The sequence below is a fragment of the Buteo buteo genome, chromosome 2 (assembly GCF_964188355.1).
Source record: "Buteo buteo chromosome 2, bButBut1.hap1.1, whole genome shotgun sequence".
Classification (NCBI taxonomy): Eukaryota; Metazoa; Chordata; class Aves; order Accipitriformes; family Accipitridae; genus Buteo; species Buteo buteo.
In genome coordinates, this window is record NC_134172.1 from 79,915,582 (window position 1) to 79,925,921 (window position 10,340).

Consider the following 10,340-nt stretch of genomic DNA (forward strand, 5'->3'; position numbering starts at 1 on the left):
CTGCCGAGGCAAGGGTCCGGGCGCTGGGTTGCGCGCCCTGCCTGGCTCCCGGCATGCCCCGCGAGCCGCAAGGCAGGCTGGGACTTGTAGTCCCGCCGAGGGTGGGCGGCCGCGGCCGCCGGGTGGCGCCACCGGACCCCGCGCGAGGCGGGGCGGGGCGGGGCAGGGCGGGGCGCGGTGGCCGGGATCGGGATCGGGGCGTGTGGGCCCCCGCCATTGCCGTCGTCGTTCCGCCCCCCCCCCGCCGCCCAGAGCAAGGGTCAGGCTCCGCGGCTGCGGGCCAGGCCCTGCCCGCCGTGAGCGGGGCCCCGGGCTGCCGCCCCCAGCCGCGGGGGTCTGCCCCGCTGTGCGGGCACCGGGACCTGGGCTGGCTGCGCGGACCGGAGGCTCCCGCCGCGGCCCCCCCGCCTCAGCAAGCTCCTGCCGGGCGGGGAGCACCGGGCCCCGCCGCCCCCGCACCGCTCGGGGCCGGGAGCGGAGCACGCTCACAGCCTGGAGCTGCAAACGCGATCCTCCTGCGCGGCCGGTTCCCCGGGGCTGTGGGGACTTCCCAGGCCCGGCCCGCGGGACCCGGGCCCAGAAATCCCCTCCCCACCTCTGCCTCCTCTCTCTGCCCTCGAGACTCCCCTGGGACCCTTCACGCTCTCCACTGAGTCAGTTTTGGGAAGTGACGGCAGGCTGGGGGAATCCAGAGCATGCGGTTCCTGCCGCTGCCCGCCCCGCCGTCGCCCTCGGGGAAGCACGCTGCCCTCCCCTCCCACCGGCCGCCACGCTGGAGCCGGAGCGACCTGGCGAAGGCCGCAGGCGGCCGGCGGTGCATGGCTGGCAGCCTCCAAGCCGGGGCTGGGGCAGTGACCGTGGCCCAGAAGGCTGTCGCTGCGGTGCGGCCACGCAGGTATCACCATAGCGCGGCGCGTGGCACCGAGGGATGCTGAGAAGCTGCTGCCTCTGCCCGGCTGCACACCGTGAGGGAAAGGGGAGTCCAGGGAAAGTCTCCAGAGTGGGCAGGGGAGCCTGGAACTTCCCCGGGGACAGCTCGGGGACTCCTCCGAGGGAACTGAGCCAGAAGCCGGTGGCCAGCCAGAGGCACAGCCAGGCCTCCAGCGCTTTTGCCCCCTTCTCGTTTTTGGGCTGACGTATTTGTGGGGACTCCGAACAGAGACCAGGGCCTGCGGGCAGCGATGAGGGGCTCTCCAGGGCCATGGCTCTGAGTTACCGTTGGGAAAATGGAAGTGAAACCTCGAACTTCTGCCTCAGGAGTGAGCTGCCAGGGCCAGAACAAACGCTTTCCTCTCACCGTGGCCCACATCTGACGCCTGCCCCTGCCTGCACCTGGGAAGGCGCAGGCAAGGCAGCGGCTCCGTGGGGCTGGCTGGAGACAGCTTCCCACCTCCAGCGGCAGCAAGACAGCCACACAGAGCCACCCCACAGGGACCCCCAGACCCAGCGGCTCTGCCGACACCCCGGGCGGCAGGCGAGGAGGGGGGACACACGACACCCGGGGGTCCCAGCAGGGACGGCTGCTCCCCCGCTGGGACGGCGACAGGAGAGGCCGGGGCGGGGGTCCGGGATGCGGCAGGGCCGGCGGGGAGCTGCCTGCCCGCCCCCCCCCCGGCCGGGCGCTGGCGGGGCTCCCCGGACCCGGCGCGGCGCGGGGAAGCCCCGGGGGCGGCCCAACGCCCCCTTCCTGGGCGGAGAACGGGCCGAGGCGTTATAGGGCGGGCGGGCGGCCGCGGCGAGGGGCGCAGCGCCATGAAGCAGCTCGGGCTGGTGGGGCTCCTCGGCGCGGCTCTGCTGGGCGTGAGTGGGGCTGGGGCGCGGGCTCTCCCTCCCATCTTTCCTTCCTTCCTTCCTTCCCTTCTCCCTCCCTCCCTTCCTTCCTCACTCCCTGCCCTCGGGCAGAGTCCCGGCCCGCAGCCGCCGGGCTTTCCGGGAAGGGGCACGGTCCGGCCGCTCTGGCCCGTCCCCCGCCCCCGGCGGGAGGCCCACGGCCGTGTCCGTGTCCGGGCCGGCGGCGGAGGAAGCCCCGGCAGCGCCGCCGCCCGGCGCAGCCCGAGCCGTACCGAGCCCCCCGGGTCCGGTCTCCCCCGGGACCATCCCCCCCCTCCCCGCCGGCGCCCGGGAGCGCGGGCGTGGACGTGGGGAGGAGGAGAGGGCAGCGGGCAGGCAGGGCTCTGCCCGCGGCCCCCCCTGCCCGCCCTCGCTTTCGCTTTTCTCCCGCGGAGCGGGGCTCGCCGGGGACCGCAGCCCAGCCCTGCGCCAGGGCGGCGACGGGGCGCGGGTCCCCGCGGGCAAGGGACGGGCTGCGTGGAGCCCCGGGGCTCCGCGGGCACGGCCGGGGTCCCCCCAGCCCCGGGGGGTGCAGGGAGAGGCCTGCCCGCGCCCCTTTCACTTCCCTTTCTGCTCGATGTCGGACCGGTGTGACGGCGGGGCCCGTTCCCTGACGGCGGGGCCGGTTCCCCTCTGCCAGCTCAGGCATCCCCACGGCCCTGTCGAGCCAGGGCTTGCCCGAGGGTCCCCGCGGGGGTCGGTAGCGCCCGGTCCCCAGCTCCTGCCCAGCCCTACCTTACCTGCCGGCCCACAGCCCCACGGTCATCTCGTTCCAGGGCTCTGCCGGAGCCCCTATCCCACTCCCTGGAGCCCCCATCCCGCTCCCCGGGACAGCCAGGCTCGGGCGGGTCTGCTGGCGGCTGCCAGGCTCCTGGAGATGGGCAGCGTGGGGTTGCTCTGCACGAGGGTGCGGTGCTGTGGGCGCCCTGCACCCGGACTGGCCCGAGATCTGGTTCCCTGCCTCCTCTCCACCCTTCCCTATGCACACAGCCCCCTGCTAGAAGGAGCAAGGAAGGGCCCTGGCTGACTTTTCATGGATGACATACCTGCCTGGGGCTTTCCTGCCCCTCAGGGCCGGTGTATCGGCCTTGGGAAGGGGCTGGCAGTGCTGTGGGCTGGCGAGCCTCCGTTAACACCGCAGCCCTGTTGGCAGGCGCAGGGGCACGGCGCAATGTGTGATCACTATCTGGTAGGAAATCTGGGGAAATGTGGGGCCACCCTACCGGAATCACTGCCACCCCACTTCAAAGAAAGGACGGGTGGCATCAGGCAGCGTAGGCAGCTCTGCTGCGGTCTGTGGTTAGCGCAGGCATGGGAAGAGTGGTGAGAGGAAGCCCTCACCTTGGGATGTGGGTTGGTGCACAGGTTAGCACAGATGCGCTTGCAGAAGCGAGGTAGTGCTGGAGTGCTGGGGAGCAGCATGAATTCACAGGTCTTGTTTCTTCCAGTGCTGGGAGCCTGGTGACACCATAAGATGCTTTGATAAGCAGTATGAACACAAGGGCAAGTGCTGTAACCGGTGTCCACCAGGTATGGAGACCCCTTCCCCTTCCTGGGGACCCCAAGGCCTGGCTGTGCCAGGACCCACTGCCTGGCCTCGGTGGAGTGAGCCCAGCTCAGTGTGACCGAACCCCTCCACCCTGTTGCCAGCAGTGCTGACAGCTTCACCTCCCTGTGTCACCTCAGTGCTAGAGCAACTGGGGACCTCGTGGGTGCCCTGGGAGACCCCCTGGACATCACCAAATCTGCCACAGCTCTCTTGGGACTGTCTGTGCTCCTGCAGCTGCAGGACCCCACGGCACAGGCAGCTTGTGGGGAGAGTGCTGGCACTACCAAATCATGATGGTATTTGCCAGCTCCTGCTGTCACTGCCAGATTGTTTCCCAGTCCTTGGAGCGCTTGAGGCAGTGAATGCCTTCCCACCCCGCTCTCCTGCCCCAGCACCCCTCCCTACCTGGCCCCATGCAGCATGCACAGCCAGCAGGCGAGCTGGCCCCCGCAGCCCTGGCTACTAGAGCGGCATCAGGCTACCGAGCAGCATGCCGCAGCGGCCCTGGCATCCACAGCTGCCAGTGCTTCCCTGTCCTGCTGGCAGAGCTGCTGCCTGGAGAGGGGGAAAGCCCCCTTGCCCCCTCCTCACCAGCCTCTATTGCAGGGCAAAAGCTGGTCTCTGAATGCAATGGCACAGAAGACTCTCTCTGTGCCCACTGTGAGAGCGGACACTATCAGCAGAGCTGGACCAAGGAGAGGCACTGTGCCCCCCACGATATCTGTGAAGACAGTAAGTGCTCCCTGTGCTCACTGGCCCCGGCCTGTGGGGGCTGCAGGGCCTGGTGTCCGCCCAGGCTCACCCACCCAGTGTCTCACTTCATCTGTGCTCCCTTTGCCCAGATGCCGGCCTCATTGTGAAGAGGCAAGGAAATGCAACACACAACACGGTGTGCCACTGCCAGGCCGGCATGCACTGCTCTGACACCAGCTGCCAGACCTGTGTGGAGAACCAGCCCTGCCAGCACGGCTTCGGCTTTGTGGAAGGTGAGTCCGACCAGCTCCTCCCTCACAGCGGGACTGATGGCCTGGCAGCATTTAATGTCAGGTCTCTGGGGAAAGGGGGGCTCCCTCAGCAAGGTGTCCCTCACAGTGCTTCGGGAGACCTGTGCCTGCCGCTGTGCCTGGCAGCATTGCCACAGGGAGCGCCGCTCACCTCCCGCAGTCCATACTGACCTTCTCGCAACCTCTGCTCCTCTCCAGCCAAGGCCATGGCCCGGATGTCATCGCCCTGCGAGCCCTGTGCAGAAGGCACCTTCTCCAATGTCTCCTCTAAAACCGAGCCGTGCCATCCCTGGACAAGGTATTGTCCGAGTGCTGACCACATCCTTCACCCATCCCCAGCTGTGCCCAGTCCCTGTGAGCACGTCCCCTGCTGCCAGTCTCCTTAGGGACTGGGCAGCTCAGATGGTCTCTGAGGGACGCAGCATCAGGCTGGCGTAGGGCAGGAGTGAGAGGAGCAGAGCTGGGAGGGCGGTGAGGTCCAGGGCAGTGTGGCTGAGCTTGAGGGAGACATCCAGGCACTTGTGACTGTCCCTCAGCATGTGTGCAGAGTGCCCCTCCAGGGATGTCCACGCTGTCGTCTGCACTGGGGAGCAAGGCATGAGGGGCTACGGGGACCCCCCCATGCCCTGTCCAGGCTTTCCCTCCCAGCACACTCCTTGGCTGTAGTCATCAGCCAAGGCACCAGCCCTCTCCGTGGGGAGTCTGGCTTTGAGGATGTCATGGGCTGGCAGGTAGTCCCTGTCTTTAGAAAGCTGCTCGAGGGTTAATTGCACTCCCTGGTAGAAATGTGAGCCTTATTTCCAGGCTGAATTAGTCTTGCTTCAGCTGCCAGCCATTGGATTTCACTTTGCTTTTATCTGTGCCCAGAAATTACCTCCCCACGGAGCCACTTGTAGCCTGTCATCGAGTCATCTCCAAGCTGTTCTGCAATAGCTGCAGTGCCAAAGCCCTAGGGTCTCCCTGACCAGGAAGGGTCAAATATCCACTCCCTCCTGTGCCTTGTCCCCATCTCTACCAGTTTCAGCAGCTCCAGACCGGGACCCCGGGGTGGGGCCCTGCTATCAACCCAGTGTCCCTGTCATGCAGCACAGGCCCCAGTGTTGGCCCTGGCCACTCGCCCCTCCAGACCCCAGCAGGCTCAGTGCAGGACACTTTCTGCATGCTCAGGCTGCTGCTGTGGTTACATGGTCTCGTTCTTTCCTGCAGCTGTGAGGAAAAGGGGCTGGTGGTGAAGGAGAAAGGGACGAACACCTCGGACGTGATCTGCGGTAAGTGCCTGGTGCCCTGGGCTGGGCCGGTGCAGAGCAGTGATCTCTCCTGGTGCTCTGGCTCCTGCAGCACTCAGAGGAGCTGGCCTGGCCCACGGGTGTTTTTGGGAGAGTCTGACCGCACCGCTGGCATGATGCCTTCCTGCTCCTCTCTGTCCCTGTGAGGGATCCCCACGGGATCAGGGAGCGGGGGTGGCTCGGGGCACTCAGTGTCTTGGTGGGAGTGTCACGCGGGTGCCTCACTGACCCCATCTCCCTCAGCAGAATCGGGCAGGCTCTCCTTCCTGTCAGTGCTGATCCCCATCACGGCCGCGGTTGTCACGTGCCTCTTGGGCATCTGCATCTACTGCCTGGTCCATGCAGGTAAGGGGCTGGGACACGAGAAGCGATGCCTTGACCAGAGGGACCATACGGGGCCGAGGATCCCAGCAGGGAGGACAGTGGCAGCTCTGCTGAGAGTGGGGCAGCCTTTCTGGGGACAGCACCAGGGCACAGCTCCTCAAGCCCGTTGCCCTGCCGCATCAGTGGGCTCTGTCCTTGGAAGCAGGCATGTTTGCACCACTGCGGCCCAAAAGCCGGGCCAGCTCTTGGAGGAAAGCACTAGTGCTCTGTGGGTCCAGCCCAGCTCCTCCGCTGTGGCCCCCAGCCTCTCCAGCCTGGCAGTGGCAGCAGGCACAACGGGAGCTGCAGGACCTGTGGTGCAGCAGCACCAGCCCCGGCTCTGACCCGAGAGCTCCCTGCAGGGCAGGAGTGCTCCCCCCCTGACTTGCTGCCTTCTCTGTCCCTCTTTCCATCTAGATCCCAGGCGACGGGTGCACAAGCAGGTAAGTCTACCCAGAACCGTCCTCCAGCAGCGGGTTGGCGTCCCTCCTGGGCACAGCTGGGGATGTGCCAGCAGCAGAGAGCAACAGAGCAGGGGCTGTGGCTCTGCAGGGCAGGAGGGGTGGGGGCTGTCCTAGGGCTGTTTGGCTGGGACAGGACAAGGGCTGGGGCAACCCTGGGATGCTGCTGGCAAATGCTGTGACAGGAGGGACCTGCACAGGGTGAGGCCTTGCCCTGCACAGAAGTGTAGCAGGAGCCTGTGGAAAGACAGGGCCACAGAAGTGGGAGGTGTAGCTGCCTGCCTCTGACCCCTGCCCCTGTGCATATACAGGCCAGGAAGCCTGGAGAGATCCTGGAGGCTCAGCAGCCCATGGAGGTGGGGGAAGAAGTCTTCCCTGTGCAGGAGACCCTGCTTGGGGGCCAGCCCGTGGCCCAGGAAGATGGCAAGGAGAGCCGCATCTCAGAGCAGGAAAGGCTGTGAGGGCGCAGGGCACCACCTCCGACAGAAGCACAGATCGGGGCCAGCCACCGTCTCCTCCATCCCTTCTCCAGCTGGGGAGGAAATCTAGCATCTGGCCTCGCCGCAAATTAGGTGATGCTGCAGAGGACCATAGCACAGCCACCCCCACGGGGATGCCACAGCGGTGCCTGGTCTGGCCGCCTGCCCAGGGCTGCCACGGCGGAGCAAGGCTCAGCTGCCTGCATGGGGATGCAGCGCAGGGCCCGGTCCCACCGCCCGCCCGGGGTGTTGCGGCAGAGCGCGGCACCGCTGCTCCTGTGCTGACCCCCGGGCAGAGCCTGGTGCAGCCACCGCGGTGCGGCACAGCATGGCTGCTCGTGGGGAGGCCCTGGGGCAGAGCCCAGTCTGCCTGACCACTGGGGCTACCGGGCCGAGAGTGCGGGCTACTGGTGTGGGACCACCGTGGCAGAGGGCAGTCCAGCCATCCGCCCAGGGTGGCTGCGGTAGCACCCAGCCGGGCAGCCCGCGCTGGAGCTGGGCCCGGTGGGTGCTGTGGAAGCCTGGGGCAGGGGCAGCAGCCCCCATATCGGCCTGGCCACCGGGCCCCCCCCGCGTGTCGGGCCCCCCCCCACGCCCCGTGTCGTCCCAGCGCTGCCGGGCTCCGTGAGGACAAATAAAGGCAGGACTCGCAGTCTCGGCACTGCCTGCCGCCCTCTTCTCTGCGACGGGCGGGACAGGGACCGGTGCCTGGAGCACGGGGCAGCGGGAACCGGACCCCCCCGGCCAGACACCGAGGCGCGGCGGCCGGGAGATGGTGCTGCGGGACCGGCGCGGGGCTGCGTGGGGCGGTCCGCGCCCGCCTCCACCGGGGGGGTGGGAGGAGTCCGCGCTCTCCGCGGCCGCGCTCCGTCCGCCGCCCGGCTCCGCTGGGCTCGGGGTGGGTTGGAAGGGAGGGGGGTCTCACGCCGCCGCGGCCCCCCCCCCCCCAAGCGGCACGCGTGGGGACACGCTGCTCGGCACGTGCCGCGCGGCCCGGCCCCGCCGCCCGCGGGGGGAGCTGCAGCACTGCCGGCCACGGCGCTGCGGGGGGGGGGAACGGCTGGGCTGCACTGTTCCCCCCCACCCACCCCCGCACCGCCGACAAAAAGCTGTACTTAAACTGCATTGTTCTCCCAGTGGGCCTGAGCAGCGCGGCCTGCGGCCCCTCCTGGGACCCCCCCCCGCTTCCCTCACGCCTACCGGCGCTCCTGGGACCGATGCTCCCGGGAGGGACGCTTCCAGCGCCGATGTTCCTGGGACAGATGCTCTGGGGACGGGTGCTCCCAGGACAGATGCTCCCACCGGAGGAGGGAAGAGAAGAGATGCCGTCAGCTGTGCTTGATTCCTGCCCCAGAGCCTCCCTACGCTACCTCCCCGGGCATGGTCCCCCTGCATCTGCAGCCGGCATCCCCCGCGGCCACCGGGCAACGTGACAGCTCCCACCCGCTGTCCCCTGCCCACGAGGGGAGAGCACACGGGCTCCAGTCCAACACGGCCCCACCGCCCCTGCCCTGACCTCAACCCAGCGTCACAGGGGATGTGAGCGTGCGGGCAGGGCTGCCCGCAGCAGGCAGACTCGGTGCACCTCGCCTTGCCAGTCCATCACTACGTTGACAGCGTGGGGCCCGTCTCACTGCAGGGCAGCGCTGCGGGGTGCTGGGGAGGCAGCAGCAGAGCTGCTGTGGGCCCTGACTCACCGGCATGGGGCTGGTCTGCAGCAGCACTGAGCCAAGCATGGGCTCCAGGTACCAGGAGCAGCTGCAGCCCGTGACCCACCACCACCCGAGCACATGCAGCGTGGCATAAGAAAGGCCATAAATCCCAGAGCCAGGAGCAGCTGGAACACGGAGCGACTTTTACTGTAAAGGCAGTGGCACATTATTTAAGGCTCCTCTTAAAACCTAATGTTAGGTTTAATAAGGGAGATAAAAGCATGTCAGCAGCTCTCCCTCTCAGGGTCGGTGCTCCCAGCAGTGCCGGTGGGATGGTCCCAGGGCTGGGCAGCACGGCGTGTCATGTCCGTTTTCCCCCACTTCCACCCCCCAGCACCAGCCCAGTAAATACCCTGCCCTGGGGACAAACTTGACCCTGACTCCTGCTGGCCCCACCAGTCCTGCCAGTGGAAAGGGCTGGCATCATATGGGCCACAGACATGGAGCCTTTGGCCCCAAACACGAAGCTTTTGGCCCCAAACGGCCCCCAAAGGACTCTCTCCCCACGGCTGCCCCACAGCAGCAGGCTGGACCCTCTGGCTCCCTGCCTCCCCGGTGCTGACCTCTCCCTGCTGGCATGCAGCATGTTTAATGCCTGCTCCCACGTGTCAGACATGTGCCATCTCATTAGTGCGTCTGTCCCCCAAAGTGAGAAGGGAGAGCACGTGAGACCTAATTGAATGTAACTAATTATTCACTCTGCAAATGCTCTGTTTAAATGGGATTGTGAGGGACAGAATTACTCATTCTGAAAAGGGGAGAGAAAGAGAGAAAGACAGAGAGAAAACAAATAGAGGCGGATGCTGGAGCTGCAGCTCCCTCTCTCCCCAGAATACCAATTACCAGATGAAGTGATTGTATAAATCTTTACCGAGTGAACGAACTGTACTAGTCACTTACTCCTGTCCTCTTATTACGAGGAAGCAATGAAAAATCATCCCACTCTCCAGTCCAGTTAAGGGCTCCCAGTCGCTGTCTCAGCTGCTGTCCGCAGCTGGAGAGCTTGTCCCGGTGCTTTCCCAGGGTGAAGGTCCTGCAGAGACAAGGCTGAGCACTTGGCAGGGATGCACAGCACTCCTGCAACCCCTGGCCCTGGGGAAGAGCAGCAACTGCGTGTGTCCCAGGGAGCTGCAGGGCTCCTGCCCCAGCAGGAGCCAGCCGATGCCATGCAACACCCTGGGGCACAGGGAGACTTGGGCTGGTCAAGGGCCCCAGTGCCACACAAACGACAGCTCACCCGGGGACCCCGGTGCCTGGCAGAGGCACCCTGCGCTTTGAGCCTGCAACTTTCCTGCCCTCCCCTTTGGTGGGTCCAGCTCTGCCAGGCCCCAGGCCCCTCGCTGCAGGCTCCCGCAGCGCTCAGAGACCTCCCCAAGTGCTCACCGAATGGGGAGAGCACGGTGCGTCCCAACCCCTTCCCATGCCAGAGTCTGCATTTCTTGCTCCCCAGCATCTCTGCTCCACAGGCTGGAGAAACACAATCATTAGGAGCGACCTCCACCACTCTTCCCTGCCACATCTTTTAATCCCAGATCCCTTGCACAGCTTCCTCCAAACACACTCATTTCTGTCCTTGGCAGCTGGTGTGGGATGGGAGAGGTCAGGGCTGCACAGGGCAGGGAAAGCCAACAGGCACCCACACCGTGGGGTCCAGCT

General features: G+C 66.5%; 1 protein-coding gene across 2 annotated transcripts; it reads left to right on the plus strand.

Annotated features, from left to right (window-relative positions):
* Positions 1-1,703: 1,703 nt before the first annotated feature.
* CD40 (CD40 molecule) lies at positions 1,704-7,633 on the plus strand. 2 transcript variants are annotated; one of them, XM_075022644.1, is made up of 9 exons: positions 1,704-1,800; positions 3,279-3,360; positions 3,986-4,111; positions 4,222-4,365; positions 4,582-4,681; positions 5,590-5,651; positions 5,916-6,014; positions 6,450-6,475; positions 6,805-7,633. In XM_075022644.1, exons 1-9 carry the CDS (start codon positions 1,753-1,755, stop codon positions 6,952-6,954), a joined length of 837 nt encoding a protein of 278 aa, XP_074878745.1. In that variant the 5' UTR covers positions 1,704-1,752; the 3' UTR covers positions 6,955-7,633. The 2 variants fall into 2 exon arrangements, with proteins under 2 accessions (XP_074878745.1, XP_074878746.1); XM_075022645.1 differs by lacking the exon at positions 5,916-6,014.
* The last annotated feature ends 2,707 nt before the right edge of the window (positions 7,634-10,340 follow it).

Bases quoted from the DNA above. Each gene is read 5' to 3' on its own strand.
- CD40 (XM_075022644.1), top strand. From the start codon at position 1,753: ATGAAGCAGCTCGGGCTGGTGGGGCTCCTCGGCGCGGCTCTGCTGGGC. The intron at 4,366-4,581 runs GTGAGTCCGACC...GCTCCTCTCCAG, and splicing joins CGGCTTCGGCTTTGTGGAAG to CCAAGGCCATGGCCCGGATG. The intron at 4,682-5,589 runs GTATTGTCCGAG...TCTTTCCTGCAG, and splicing joins CCGTGCCATCCCTGGACAAG to CTGTGAGGAAAAGGGGCTGG.